At 36.0% G+C, this 16,867-nt stretch overlaps 1 protein-coding gene across 1 annotated transcript; it reads left to right on the top strand.

Moving 5' to 3' along the window:
* Positions 1–9,847: 9,847 nt before the first annotated feature.
* Positions 9,848–12,829, top strand: LOC120105487 (putative BOI-related E3 ubiquitin-protein ligase 3). The gene is made up of 4 exons (XM_039118005.3): positions 9,848–10,863; positions 10,963–11,048; positions 11,139–11,476; positions 11,572–12,829. Exons 1-4 carry the CDS (start codon positions 10,817–10,819, stop codon positions 12,067–12,069), a joined length of 969 nt encoding a protein of 322 aa, XP_038973933.1. The 5' UTR covers positions 9,848–10,816; the 3' UTR covers positions 12,070–12,829.
* Positions 12,830–16,867: the final 4,038 nt, after the last annotated feature.

The raw sequence follows: 16,867 nt of genomic DNA on the forward strand, positions 1-16,867 counted from the left end.
TATTATATTTTTTTTGCACGGAAAAATAATTGATCTTTTTTTTATATTTTATATTAATCATCAAGCACTCCAACATTTTTTCTTCATATGTAAAGTAGATGTTACAAAAAATATATATATTTTTGCATGAAAGATGCAATTCAAATCTCTTCCAACTATTGGACAAACTGGAAATTTAATAAAACCCAAGCTAGTCCAAGTTAGGATTTGGCCATCTTTTTCAAAGCTAAGTTAGCGACGTCTAGATATATGATGACGACCATTCATGTATTGTGCAATAGTCATAATTCGAATCGGACACGCATTGTGTAGATAAGCTTTATTTGTTTCATTAGAAGAATGGTTTGTCTACCCAACAAAAGAAAAAAAATGGAATATTGAAATAAAAAATTGACCTTCTAAAATAGAAGCCAAGCGACCGATTGCATAAGAATCTAAAAAATAACTATAGTATCTATTCATAATCGAGCATTGATCTCGAGGATCCCCATGACAAATGTGGACATTATAATATTTTGGTTAACTTCACGGCTAAGATGTTGCTAGACAACCCAAAAGCAGGAAACAACCTGCTAAAGACAATGCGAATTAGGTGGGTTGGAATGCCTGCAGTCAATGGGGTGCCGGTGGGGGTGGCTCCTCTTCCAACACCCTTAAACCAGTCTTCAATCACCAACTTTCATGAAGACTCCCATTGGAATATAAGTCTGAGGTACAAACATCAACAAGTTTTATGACTAAATGCAAATGTTGTTGGATCAAAATCAGATTTCTATAGGTAATTCAAAGAAAGTTGATACTTTAAGGTTAGGAGTTGTTGGCTTCAATGAAGAAATGTAAGAAGGGATAACAATTAATTATTTTGTTAGCTGCGTTCTTTCTTGTTTTCTTGGTAAATCGGATAAATTAAACCAAATGAGTAGAAGTACATCCATGGAAATTAGAAAACAAAATATCTAATAGTAGGATGGGTAGATGTGTCTTGGAATTTTATAATGTTGATCTTGTATGATTGGCCACATGAGGTACCATCTAGTCAGCTACACTATTGGCTTTTCTATACATATGAGTAACCTCAAATATGAACAATGAATGTAATAATTGCTAGCAATCTAGGAGAAGAGGATGAAGTATGATTTCAACGGGTAATCGATCAAAAATCTATCCAATAATTGTCTGGAGATCTTCCTCTAAACAAATATTAGTCGCTTGCAATGTTTGAGTAGGATAAGACTGCCCTTCTCATGCAACACACAATTTCGCCGCTGAAATAGTTGTCATATATCCTAATTAGAGCTGATCATGAGCTGGGTCTCGGGCTTAAACTCTATTCATTTTTAATCGGGTTTCAAGTCGAGCCTATGTAATTAATATTTTCTGTGCCCAAGCCCAACCCATTATTAGCTTTAATCCTAACACCACCTGCAACCACGAAAATATTGCTAGCACTTCTAATGATAACGCCTGCTTCATGAAGAGCACCTCTCGCCTCCTATACATTACCATCAAAATTGACCTTGAGGAGAATAGGAGGATGGTAGCTCCCAAGTAAAGTAAAAGACTTATGAGGAATCAGAAGCTACCTGAGAACAACCATAGATTTCCCCGACTCTCAAAGAACCCTCTGAAGAAATATTATGGAGGAATTCATGATCTTATGTAAAAGCTTTTAACAAAATCAATAGAGCATTCTATCTCAAACCTCAAAATATATGTTCCTTCCATGCATGCCAGCTATATATGATAAGCAATCCAACAAATAAAAACAGCTTTAGAGTATCTCACATTCGAAGAAGATCGTTCTCTAATAATCTAAAGATAAAGAAAGAAATGTCAACGAGAAGTCCAGAACTAGGACCATTCTCCATGCCAGTGCTGCCATATGATATTGAAATATAACATGCGGAATAGACTCTTCTACCTCAGAACATAAATCACAATAACTTACGTGAAATCAATGCTGAAGCATAATTTCTTTACGAGGTTACTGAAAGAAAAAAAAAAACGTTCAATAAAAAGAGGACAACCGTTCTTGTGCTAAGATATTTGAAGTTTCAGGAATCCATGAGATTTCTAATTACGTGTATCCAATGAGACTCACTACCTAGTCTGTTATCATATTTGCTTTTTTTTTCTACTTTTCAGTGGATGTTTCAAGATGGAATACTTTCCCAGCCTCTTGTGCAATCGCATTGCCTCCATTTGAAGTGTATATTACACAACATGACGATAAACACATGATTCCACTGCTTTTATAGTGTTCATCCATGTCATAGCTAATCCATTATTCTAAGCTTCACAGAATGACAGCTATTCCCTTTTTCCTACCCATTGTTTTTAAAAGATTGGGTTGGAAGAGATGTTGGCTGTTGCACTTCAATATTCTTGTGGAAAGGATGTGGCATGATTTGTATGAAGTGCATTTGGCTAAATCAAAATTGAGTCTAAAGCTACTTCAGAACTCCTAGCATCCTATGCTTCCTCCACAGATATATTCCCTCTATATTTAATCAAGTTGGTGGCCATGAAGGCCAACGTTAGTGCAGAGGGGCCAAGGTGGGCTTTTGTCCGTGACCGCCATGAATACGACGCACGGGCAGTTTAATAGCTTGGTTTCAAAGTTCAAACCCAGCCTACGCGGCATTTCTTGGATCTTATGAGCAGTTTTTCTGTTATTACTTATTATAGGAAGACTACCAACGCATGCCAAATCAGATGGGATACTAGCATATTTATGCCTATATTTATTTTGTTTCACAAATATAGATATAAATATGAATGTTAGCCGGATGCAAAAATTTATATCTATATTTGTTTTAAATGGATACAAATACAAATCGGATACCGAAAGTATAGATATAAATACGGATATAAATCAGATAATTGAACTTTATAACCACAGAATCAAAAATATTACTAAATGGGTAATAAATTAAGTTAATAAAATGTTGATATGGTCATTTATTTTTCTTAAAAATTTACGAGCGTCATATAAAATTAAATAGGGTTATATATGAAATTGAATATTCAGATATCCAAAATGGCTAATTGGAAGGTATTATTTAGGTTTCTTGATTCTATATAAATATCTAAGATCTACCCAGCGAATAACTAATGTCAAACTAAACACATGCTCGCACGGATCCTCACATACTCCTTCCGTTTAAATTCTAACCATAACTGTCTTTATAAACATATTTTGAGCCTAAATCTCTTGGTATAATAAATAAAAACTTTATCAGCCTAGGACAATGAATGAGTTGGATAACAATCTTGGCTCAAACAAAGACCATTAGCTATTAGGCATTATTATCTTCAGAAAATTTTGTAAGAAAACTCCTCAATTCATTTTTCCAAAAATTAATTACTTTTTTTCTAGGGTAAAAATAACCTATATCTAACTGCAAGTGGTTCCTTGTTGTATGTCATATTGGTGCCACTCACCGAATTGAAAGCAGCATAGGAGGGGTTGGTTTATGCTATCATTGTTTTGTGGGCTGATAACATAATCCTAAAAAGGGATTTCAGAACAGTCATGTCATGAAACATGAGGGTATGAACCTTCTTTATTAGCTGATGCATAGAGACTCAAACTCCACCTAAAATATATCTATAGAGAGGTTAATAGTGCAGCCGATTGAATAACATCCTTCGTAGCCAAATATAGTAGATTGATGCTATCGGAGACATCAACTTCATTATCTAGAGGTTTCGAGACTTACTTGTGATTGATGCTAAAGGATGTATATATTCAAGGATCTTCAAAAGCAGCCGTTGAAAAGAAAAGAAAAAACAAAAAGATAACCTATATCAAATTTTAGCTGGCCATTACATGCTTATACGGCTACGCTCATGAACATTATTACCTACGTGCATGTAATGGGAACCTGGAACCTTCCGCAAACCAAAGGGACTTCAAAACATTATAGAAACGAGTGAATACTTGGTCATGATGTTCATATCTTGTAACAAATGTGGGCGCTTACCAAAGACAAAATATGGGCAAAAATTTTGTATCAATTTATAGCAAGAATTTGCGATTATTCTCTTATATAACATAGATATTCCTGTTTTCGCCATGGTCATCCAAGCAATCAACTCCACTCAAGTATTATTTGATGTGATATGCATTCCCTGAATGAAACACTAGTTAAGGGCAAGATTACACGACAATGAGAGAATTGTCGCAATCGGCCAGCTTAGTTGTGGACATATATTCGACATATGAGATTGCATCAAACATGGATCTTGCTAGAGATATGCGAAAAAACCGGGTGAACCGCGAATCCAACCTGTTCTATCTTCGGTTTGGTTTTTATCATTTTTTTAAAAAAATGAATTAGGTTTTGGTTTAAGTTTCAAAATGAAAAAATTCGGTTTGGTTTTGGTTTGAATTTTAGAAAATCGATTCAAACCAATCCGACCCGACCCAACCCATATATATCTGTATATATAAATTTTATTTTTTAAACTTTTTATATATATAATAATTTTTTTATATTTAAAATAAACTCAGTCTATTGATATTAAACTGATAAAGCGATCTAAACCAAACTGAATTTTTTGGATCAATTTCAAGCAGTTTAAATCAATTCAGTTTCGAGTTTAGCTCCAAACTGACCCGACCCGACTTCTGCCTACTAATTTCTAATATGGGTTTATCTATACATGCATGGTACGATATATCTGATTTACCAACATATAAAAAAAAAAATGAATCTAACAATGGCTTGACACTCCACTCACCTCAACTTCCAACATTTGAGACACTCTCTGCGTCTCCTTATTTTCCGGTCAATATGTCGGGTATATATTTACATGGTCAGGTAGGGCCAGCATTCCTTGTTCAAGAAATGTTTTTAGCCTTGATTGAGGAAATAGTAGCCTTGATTGAGGAAATAGTTGGCTATCAATGACTCTTCAAGAAAGAACCGCATGTACATCTTATGTCAACGCGTGCGGTAGACTCTAAACCATGTTTCTAACTTTAGTCAAAGACGTGTATGATGATTTCTGAGTTTCACGTAGCTTGAAAACAAATTAGGGGCTATTGATGTATCTTATCATTCAAGGCCATGCAACCTCCTCTCAGAGTCCATCTATATAATCTTAAGGAAGCCAATCATTTCCTAGTTCTGAACTTATTTATTATTATTATTATTATTATTATTTTGATAATCTTGGAGGTCAACGACCACGTCAAGTGCAACAACTCCTTCTGAATGAAATTATTTGACATACATTACGCTCCATGGTAGACTCTGGCCAGCTTTAAAAGCATATATTTCATTTTTTTTTTTAATTTTAGAGTCCATTATGAGTTTTGTAACTTCAAGGCTTATATCAAATAGATTGTATAATATGCAAGCTTCAATATATACCCAATTGATAGACACCATATAGGCTAAGCAGCCAGCTTATCATCCAATCAGTAAACAGAAGTAATAGAACCATTGTACCCAAAAAAAAAAAAAAAAAAAAAAATCTACGTAAGTCTTTTTTTCTAAAATCAACTTAAGGGAGGTTCAATTGAAAAAAATAAAAACAAAACTTTTGCCTATTGACGTATATAAAAGTAACAAAATAAAAAGTTTTATAGTTCCCTCTCTCTTCATCTTTCTCTCTTCCTTCCAAAGTACAAAAGCTTTTTGAGAGAAAAACTAGAAATCTTTTTTTTCTTAATTTTTTAAATTAAGATTCAAAAATAAACCATGACTAATAGTATATTGAAGAAAAGATCGGTTTGGCATCCTAATTCTACTAATTCTAAAATTTTAGTTAATTGGAGCAAATTCTTTAGCCCATGCCATCATGAGGAAGTTGAGGTGAAAGCATATATGGATTAGGTTAGTCAAAAGTAGGAGGGGCAAGGAAGCAGATCTTGAAATATTTCTATATTGACCTTTATTTTATAAGAGGAGAGAAAGATGAAATGTAAAGCCTTTATACATTTTTTTTCCTTTTTGATTTTTCCTTGGTAAGATCTAGATGAGGGACATAAATGGTTTTTATTAATATTTTTACAGCCCATATCTCTATGGCCACTTCTATCTTGTAAGATAGTTGCCTAGTCCACATATTAGGTAAATAGGATAAGTGTTTCCTATATGATCTACTTATATGATTCATAACTAATATTCAAAATAAAATATAAAATATAGCTTGCAAAAAACAAAGCTTACCATATATGCTATTTTGAAATCATGGTTCTCCTCTAGGTAAAGAACTATGCCTTGTAACTTTTCTCTCAAAATTATGACTTGAAACTTTCCACCATGAATTTTATTTTTCTTAATTTTTTAAAATATTGAAGCATATGGAACAATCCTACCTAGTTACAAATAAAAGGTTATGATTTTAACCACCTTAAGAAAATTTTAAAGTTGAAGGCTTATAAACTAGCTCAAACATTAACTACATTAGTAAACAAATTTGAAGGATATTTTTTGAAAAAATTTAAAGAACAAATATAAATTTTCTACTTTTTATAATAATTGATTGGGAACTAAAATAATATATTGTTCAAGTTTCAATCTAGATGTGATATATGGCCCCAATCTCCTTTCTGTATTGGTGTCATCTGACAATAATTTATGAGCATTCATGACTTTTCCTCATCACATCCTTATTTTTTTGCCACTTCTTGTTATCATCATAATCAATGAGTGTGTGATACCTCTGGCCTGCTCTCTCCAAAGATTATCAATCCCTCACTAGCCTTTGCATCCAGCTAGTCTTATCCAAACCTCCCTCTATTAGCTAATAGTCCTTCATATGCTTTTTAATTTAGCTAGTAATCCTTGATGCCGTTTTCACCACAACAATTCCACCAATCAATGCCTTCCAACTTCATGCTCCATCTCTATCATTATCTACTTCAAATGTTATCATCACTGGTGTGTGTATACAACTATATTTTGGAGAACGGCAATGCGTTTATAGAGGCACTTATGATGATTATGATAGAGGTAATCAAATATGAAATAAGAAGGAATTTTTGATGCCCATCAATTATGCTCATAGGAAGAAGACAAAAACATAGAGATATTAGTTTCATTCATAGTCATGCATATGGTTTAGATATCGTTCAAAGTTAATAAAATTAAACTCAAACTTATCATATTACATAGCATGTAGATGACTCAGAAAAAAAATAGGATACTCAGCAGAATTTCTTGGGTTTCATTATTTCAAGAACTTTAATACGGTGCACCAAATATTTCTCTAAAAAAGAATATGTTTGTGGTATTAATGATGCCTAACTCAAATTTGTTTCAAAAATTGTAACTAATAAATACGTACCCAACAAACACAAGTATTAGTTTGTCACTTTTTAACTTATAAATGCACACCGAATGGCTTGTAGCCCTAATTGTTAAGTAGTTGTTGACAATGGAAAAAGTATGAATGAAAACAATATATATATATATATATATATATATATATATATATATATATATATATATATATATATATATATTCAAATGCATCATTTGTCATCGATTTTATATCATTCTTATCATAAATCTAACATTCTTGTTAGCAAATTATAATTGTTTCTCCTATATATTAGTGTAGAGAACTCTCCATAGAATATAAGCATGCAACATGATAGGAAAATAATGATTACAAGATTACTTGTCATACATCATCTAATTAACCATTATAATTCACTAGTTTGTATTTTTTTCCTCTTTTTTCTTCTTCTCAAAATGGCTATATACATATGCAATACAAAATCCAAGTATTATTACCCTACATAGATGTACCTAAACAACAATCATTTATTTAAATCAACATCACCATGGAGAATTAGTATACATTCAATCAAAGTGGTCTAAAATCTTCTCTATTTCCTAAGATAAGGAAGGAAATGAAAAGAGGAAAAAGAATCTACTTAAGTCATTTTTCTAAATCAACTTAACAAAAGCAAAATTGAAAAAAATAAAATCAAAACCTTTCCCCATTAACATATATAAAAGAAATGAAATAAAAAAATTTATAATTTCCTCTCTCTTCATCTTTCTCTCTTCCTTCCAAACTAGAAAAGCTTTTCAAGTGAAAAACTATAAAATCTTTTTTCTTAATTTTTTAAATTAAGCTTCAAGAATAAACCATGATTTATAGTATAATAAAGAGAAGATCAGTTTAGCATCCTTATCCTAAAATTCTAGTCAATTGAGCCTATTTTGTCGTGGAGGAAGTTGAATTGAAGGCATCTATATATTAGGTTAGTTGAGAAGAGGGTAGATCTTGAAAAATTTCTATAAGAACTTTTATTTTACAAAAGAAGAGGAAGATGAAAGGTAAAGCCTTTGATATTTTTTTCCCTTTTTGATGTATCCTTGATTAGATCTAGATGAGGGACATAAATGGTTTTTATTAATATTTTTATATGCAATATAGTCCATATCTCCATGGCCATATCTATCTTCTAAGCTAGTTGCTTAGCCCACATATTGAGCAAATAGGGTATTTCTTATACAGTCCACTTATATAATTCATAGCCAAGATTCAAAGTAAATTATAAAATATAGCTCGCAAAAAACAAAGGTTTCTATATATGACTTGCAACTTTTCACCATGAGTCTCGCTTTCTTTGATTTTTAAAGTATTGAAGCATATGGAACAATCCTACCCAGTTACATATAGAAGGTCATGATGCAGCTCTCTTTGAATCTAGGCAACTTTAACCACCTTAAATAAATTGCAAAGTGGAAGGCTCATAAACTGGCTTAAGCATTAATTGTATTAGCAAACAAATTTAAAGGATATTTTTTAGACAAATTTACAGAATGAATTTAAATTTTCTATTATAATAATTGATTTGAGACTAAAATAATATATTGTTCAAATTTCACCTTCTTATATGCTAGACGTGATATATGGCCCCAATATCCTCTATATATTGGTGTTATCTGAGAATGATTGTGAGCATTCATGATTTGTCCTCATCACATCCTTATTTTTCTTATTTTTTGGCCACCTTCTCTTCTTCATCACAATCTATAAGGATGCGATATCTCTGGCATGTACTCTTTGAAGATTATCAATCCCTCACTAACCTCTACATCTAAGCAGCCTTGTCCAAACCTCCATTTGTTGGCCACTAGTCCTTCATATGCCTTTCCATTTAGCTAGTAATCGTTGATGCCATTTTCATCACAATCTCTGTCAATCAATTCCTTCAAACTTCATTCTCTACCTTAAATGCCATCATCATTTGTGTGTGTGTGTGTGTGCACAACTCTATTTTGGAGGATAGCAATGTGGTAGTAGAGGGGCATATGGTGATTGTGATAAAGGTAGCAAATTACCTGTGGTATAATAATCAATTGTGATAGAAATAATTTTTGATGCCCATTGTTCAAGCTCGTAGGAAGAAGATAGAAACATAGAGATATTAGTTTCATTCATAGTCATATATATGGCTTAGATATTATTCAAAGTTAATATAATTTAAACTCAAACCTCTTGTATCGAATAGGATGTAGTCATGTAGATGACTTAGAAAATATCATAAATTTAGCCAAATTTCATTGGTTTCGTATTTTAGAACTTTAACACAGTGCACCAAACAATACTCTAAAAAAAAAAAGTCTACGATGTTAATGCTGCCTAACTCAAATTTGTTTCAAAATTGTAATTAATAATTACGGACCCAACAAACACAAGTATTAATTTATTGCCTTTTAACTTATTAATGCATACTTAACGACTTACGGCTTTAATTGTTATATAGTTGTTGGCCATGAAGAAAATATAACATCTTATTAGCAAATGTGTAAACGTTTCTCCTATTCTAGTGTAGAGAACTCTCTATAGAATATAGCCATGCAACATGACAGGAAAATAATGATTACAAGATTGCTTGTCATACATCATCTAATTAACCATTATAATTCACTAGTTCCTATCTTTCTTCCTCCCTTTTTTTCTTCTTCTCAAAATGGCTATATATATATATATACAACGTAAGATCTAAGTAACATTACCCTCCATAGATGGACCCCAAACAACAATCATTTATTTTAATTCAACATCACCATGGAGAATTAGTACATATCCAATCAAGCATACTAAAACCTTCTCTATTTTCTAAGATAAGGAAGGAAATGAAAAAGGGAGAGCTGTTGGCTATCCTTGAACCAACCTGCCAAACTTAAGGAGTTATTTTTCTAATTAAAAAAATACAAAATAAAAGCTCACTGTACAAGGAAAAGATATTCATTTATAAAATAACGAGGAGGAAGTCAATACCAAGAACAGAATCCTCCATATTTCTCGGGCTTGTGTGTCGCCACCAACCCACACTATGATGCACCCATTTCAAATCATTCTCCCCATTTCTTTTCACCTCCTATTCTATTATTTATTTCATCAATATTCACTAATTAAGACTAAATCTAAAACCCCAATTCAGGAAAAACCATTGATTAGCTTAACAAACAAAAAAAAAAAGGCGCATGCGTGATGGCTTTAAGGCGTTGGGAGCAAGTGGAAGGAAAGGCCCGACTCCGAGCCGCGCCTTCCATCCCTGTGCGCCCGAGAGAACCGAGTGGTCTTGAGAAAGAGAGAGAGAGAGTAAGAAGGCCATCTTTGGACTGATTCGTTCGTTTCGAGCGCATCTCTCTCTGTCCATCACTTTGCTCGCTGTGGGTTTCGCTCCCCTGGTGACACCGAATTCGGACGAGTAGGCGAGAGAAACCAAGAGCCCAAGACGCTCTCTTTTGGCCCTGCCTTCCCATCTGTTCCTTCTTTTCTTCTATCTCGCTCTTCGAGGAATCCACCTCTCTCCTCTTCTTTCTCCTCCTCCATGGCTGTTCAAGCCCAGTACCCGTCCAACGCTCTGATTTTAAACCGGTGAGTCTTTGTTTCTTCTTCTCCTGTATATGTGTTTCTTGGTTCTTTTTCCAAAAAGTTCGGTTTTTTATGCAACTATGGCTGTGAGGACGCGTGCAGAAGCGAGCAGGAGCGGAAGAGCATGGAGTTTTCCCAAGCGCCTACTGGGTTCCGGGACCAATCCGGCGTGTTCTTCTCCAATGGAGGTTGGTTCGGCCTCGTCTCTCTCCTTCTTTTCTTTTGAAAGGTTTCTCTTTTATTGTTTTCTTAAACGAGATGGCTTTGTTTGGTGGCAGCGAGTGGGAATCCACGGAAGCGGGGAAGGGAAGCGGCGCCCATTCTAATGGAGAGCTCGGCGCAGGGGAACTCCATTAATGATCTCCTCTCGCTGCAACCGCCGCCCGCTGCGTCGCTCTCTGCCCCGACGGTGATAAGCCTCGCCCAGCTCCAAGCTCGTCCTCCTCCTCTCGTCTCCACCGGCCTCCGGCTCGCCTTCGAAGACCAGCACCAGCTTCAGAACCATAACCAGGCCAATCCCCTGCTTTCGGCCTCGCTCTTCCCTGTTCTCTCCGATGACCTCGCCCTCCAACTCAACCAACACCAGGACGAATTCGACCGGTTCCTCCGCGCCCACGTAAGCTTTGTCTCTCCTCTTTAACCGGTTCTCCTTTTCGTTGGCTTTTCACTCTGTGGAAATTAGCTAAAGGTAGCTCATTTTTCTCACGGCAGGGAGAGCATCTCCGCCGGACGCTGGCGGAGAAGCGGCAGCGGCACTGCCGGGCTTTGCTGTGCGCGGCCGATGAGGCGGCAGCGCGGAGGTTGAGGGAGAAGGAGGCGGAGGTGGAGCAGGCGGTTAGGCGCGCGGCCGAGCTCGAGGAGCGCCTCGCCCGCCTAAAGGCGGAATCTTTGGCGTGGCAGGCCAAGGCTATGGCCGACCAGGCCACGGCCCTTGCCCTCCACGCCCAGCTCCAGCAGGCCCAGGCCGCGGCGGCAGAAGAGAGGGAGGGCGAGTGCCGCGACTCGCCGGCGGAGGACGCCGAGTCGGCCCACGTCGATCCGGACCGGGCGCCGCCGGCGGCATGCCGGTCGTGCCGGTCGGCGCTGGCTTCGGTGGTCGTCCTTCCATGCCGCCACCTCTGCCTCTGCACCGACTGCAGCGACGCCGCCCCGCCCTGCCCCGTCTGCCGCTGCGCCACCACCGGAAGCCTCCCCGTCTTCTTCTCGTAATAAACGAGACCACCCCCGCCTCCTTATCATCACAGTCCATAACCCATCACTTGCCGTCAAAAATTACCGACAAAAAATAATAAAAAATTGAGAAATTTAGAATAGGCTAGACCTTAGAGAGTACCAGTGAAGAAGACCGAAGAAAATCCCTCTTTTTTTTTTTTGAAAAATTGCCTTTTTGTTGAATTTGGAAAATTCGTTTTAATTGAAGAGAGGATCCATGTATTTATTTTGGTCGCATTTATTTGGTGCTACCTTACGTGGTTGGACGGCATTAAGTGTGCATGCGGGCCTCGTGGGAGGTGAGCGGACCCATACCGTTCTGTTGGTACGCTCACGGCCTTTCGACCGTTTCCAGCGTCCGCTTACGTGGGGTGCAGTTAAGATACCGTGCACCGCTGACGTACCACCGCCTCGCGCTCCCCGTGCGCTTGGTCGATGGCGGTCCGTCCGATCGCTATGATACGACCAGATCCGCGGTACCGGACATCTTCCGCTTAAAATACAAAATTACACGATCTAGCAAATAGTTTTGTGCATGGAAGTGTGTGTGTGATGACGGCAATGGATTTGTCTTGCTTGCAATTGTCATGCAAAGAGAAGAACAAAAAAAAAAAAAAAGAGAAGAACAAAAGGTGAGAACTGAGAAGAAGGCTGGTCGCAGTTTAGCATATATACTAGCTTCCAAAAGGTGGTGCTCGTGGGTTTGATTACATATTCAGCTTGTTCTGGAAAAGATTTCAAGCATATCCGTTTATGATATACGCGCAGGTGACGCAGTTTCAACCTTTCAAGCATACATGCATCTTGAATTGCATGTTGGAGTGTAGTTTACCAGTCTAAAATGGTTTGGCTGCACATCTACGACTACTTGCTTATCCATAAAGCTTACACAAATGTTGTGTTTGTTATCACAAACAAGCCCCACAAAGCATGTTTAGTGATTTGCAGATACCTGTCCATACACCAAAATATGGTATACTTGCATGTTATGTTATGAAAAGAGTAAATGGTAAGAAAACTTATCGGTTGAGACGTGTTGTCACTGTCCTTAAGAATAGATCGTGCCCCTCGGAAAATGAATCTTGGTGTAGCATACACTTGCAAATGCAGTAGAGGAGTATGAAGAGGAAGATATGTTAATCCTCTGATCTAATAAGGTCTAAAAAGAGAAGAAAAAGTTCGGATCGGATCTACCAATATTACCTTGGGCCTCCATTGGACTACTTACTTTCTTTGCTTCACTAAATTAAAAAGGTTGAAGACTACATAAAGACCAGCTGAGCTTCATTTCTTTCTAATGTGGGACTAAAGAAAGTATAAGAAAGGTAGGCTTGGAATTTGGAAATACTCTAACATGTCAGCACTAAATCATTGCTCATATTGGAATAATTAGGCTGTTCGTTGCTTAGGTCCTGGATCCACCCAAAAACCTAACTCTATTAAAGTGTTGGGTGCGAGTCAACCACATGTACTCAAGTAGATCATGACCAGCCTACGTTACTTTTCACGAGGGAATGAAGCTTTTCCGCAATGAAAGGAAGAAATATAGCGGCGACTTCTTGGACGGGCCAACCCCGAAAGGTCGACCCTCCACCTTATGGAGAAAAGAGACATCAATGGTCAGCCGGACCTAACATTAATTCTCCCAAGCAAAAGGTCCAAAAGATAGATGTTAGCTACCGCACGAGCAATGCGACTAGTCTTTAAGATGCTACCCAAGTTTCTAGGTGGACAACCATATAAACTTCGTGTCAAAGGCAAGGAGAATTAAAAACTTATAGATGCATCACATATTTCTCATTGCTGAGTTGACATTACAATCTTTAGGAAGATGCTTGGTGAATGGCTTTTTCTTGACAATCAGGCATGACCTAGGTGATGATAACTACCCCTTATTTGCTTGGAATGGGGCAAGGTTTACTACTTCATGATTAATTCAAATATTGGTAGGTTGCGACATGACATGTAGGTGAAGGCTTGTGAAGCTATTTTATGTTTGAGACCGACATTTTAAACTTAATTACTACAAAGACATACAGATGGCAATAATATTGCAACCATTAGGTTTTTCATCGGCTGTAGCTCTTGTGGCGTCTCTCTCGAAAATTGAAGTCGTGAACTATCGTTGTTTCTTCTAAAATCTCAGAGGCATGTGGCAAGCTGGCTATAATTTACGAAATATCAGCAACATGATGTTACCATCTGATTGTATCTAAAACCTATATGCAAACTGAAAATTAAATTAATCAAGCATGAGATGACCATATAATTATGACAGAATTTGCTAGTCATGCATCCATCATGTTAGAGAATTATGATTTTTCATGAAGTGGTGCTAGCATTGCAAGCTCACCTAAAATATATCTACGTCACCTAGTATTGTGCTTAGCTATCCTCTTTAGGTTGACAATTGTAGTCAGCAAAGAAAAATTACATGTATCCTAAAAGTAATGAGTCGAGTAAAATTTGTTATGAACACCAAATAATTGGTGATCTGTGTGCCTTTTCATTACAAAGTGGAGATATTTTATTGGAACCGCATGTTCTATCCCTTGCCCTATTGTGAATTTAATATGAAAGCTAATTGCCTGCCAAATTATGCCAGGACAGATGGAACAAATAAATCATGGTTTTCTCATGAAGACCTTTCTAGTGTGACAGAGTATATTCTTAAGGAAGACAAATATAATCTTGTTGTTAGTTTTTTTTTTTTTGAAATAACTTTTGGACTTCATATTATTAGTTACTATTTTATAAAAGGCACCTTGCCAAATGCTTCTTAATATATAGCAACTAAATAGATTTTTTTTTAAACAAAAAATTCACCAAAACATATTATTTTTGAATTTTAGACATTTTCAATTGTGTAAATCTCATACTATTGGCTATCTCTAATGCCAATAACATTTTACTGACTTCGAATCATTGAATAATTCGCAAATATCTAACATTTAATGCATGTGCTTTCTCTTTTTTGTACAATGCATACAGATAGATACATGCATACATCAATCTATGATGATCAAATATCAGATAAGTTTTAACAGTTTATTGAGGGGTCTCCACCGAGGAACCAACTTAGTTTTATCCCATGGCAATCGCCTGAACCCCAGGAGATTCAATGGCTTCCATGAATCACATCAAGACTGTCAAAAATTCATGGGAATTATTTCCATCAGAATGTGTCAAATAATCTTCGGGTAATGTCTTAAGAGGTGAATATTTTCTGGACTCGTTTAATCGGCTAAAGGTGACTGAGACAAGAAAGGAGTGCTAGTTATATCCGTTGATATCATATATATAATTTATCTGAAAAACAAATATTGCAAATTTTCATTGCTGCATGCTTCATAGTGTTTCGTTCAGAGCCATGAAATGCCTAGAAGCCAATATATATCAAGACTACTGGAAAAACGGAGTTATTGGATTGTGGAAATAGTCCTCTAAGGCCACTTATTCAGTCTCGGTAGTCCAAACCATGGGGCCCCGGTTGCAAGGCGGCAAGAGTAGTAAATTACGTGCTTCCATTGGTATTTAAGTCTCCCACGCTCTTTTGATTCGTGGAAAGCATTTTTCCTTCTAGAAATATGATTTCTGAGAAGCATATTTCTAAGAAGAGAATACCTGAAAAAGTACTTTTGGCATGTTTGGCTGACTATGGAAAAATGACAGATTTTCAGAGTGCTTATGTTTGGTTGATCATCCACTTTTCTGAAAAAATTATGTGTAATTTCTATTATACCCTTAATCAAAATTAGGTCTTTAATGTTGAAGGGCTTTTTTGAGAAAAAATAAAAATGGAATGATTTTCGTCTCATGAAAAAAGAACTTTTCCATGTTTCTCATGGAAAAAACTTTCTCATGAAATATAGAAATCATATTTCCATGGGAATACAACTTTTCCGTATCTCTTCTTTGAAAATTCCACCCAAACAAGAGGCATCTCATTACTTTTTCGTTGACCACATTTTTCCCCCTTCTTTTTCCACGAACCAAACAAGCCCTCAGAGAATCTTCTATTTCCTGATACATACATATACATATACATACAGCATACATACATATATAATACCAATTTTATTTATTTATTTATCCTTCAATTAAGAAATAAAAACTAATGTTATGTTAGAATATGTTTGGGTATTTATACTTGACTCTTAGTACATCTTTTCAATTTTGTGTCTGTTATTGTTATGTATTTAACTATCAATTATTCTTCATGATTTAATTGTTATAGCATCTATTGCATGTTAAAGTTCTCAAAAGTCTGAGTTATTTATCTTGATTTTAACTCTTTTTAAGATGTGATATTTGATACGTGATGTTAGCCTAACCCAACCTCCACCCAACTCGAATCTGATACGTATATTTATTATCAATAGATCAATTATAAAGCAAAAGTTAGATTCCAAATCTCTACCTGTACTGTTATGTATTCATTTAAACTCTGGACTCGGGCTGGTCCAATAGCACCCAACTCCATCCAGTGTCGTTGGCATCAATGTATTCACTGCACCATCTTCCTCTAAATGTAAGGCATCAATGGTATAGTATGGATCGGGCTGGAACTATTTATGCGCCTGGCTTGGCTTCAAGTAAAGTAATCAGAAACCAGCCCAAAGTAGGATTTGTTATCCGAGATAGATCTGAAATCGGATCAGATACTAGTATATCTACATTCATATTTATTTTGTTTGATGAATACATATACGGATACATATTAGTACATTCGTATTTGTTTTAAATTGATATAGATATAAATCGGATACTAAAAGTATGAATATAAATATAAATA

Source organism: Phoenix dactylifera, chromosome 16 (assembly GCF_051530095.1).
Source record: "Phoenix dactylifera cultivar Ajwa chromosome 16, Ajwa_hap1_PhDact_Kaust_v1.1, whole genome shotgun sequence".
NCBI lineage: Eukaryota > Viridiplantae > Streptophyta > Magnoliopsida > Arecales > Arecaceae > Phoenix > Phoenix dactylifera.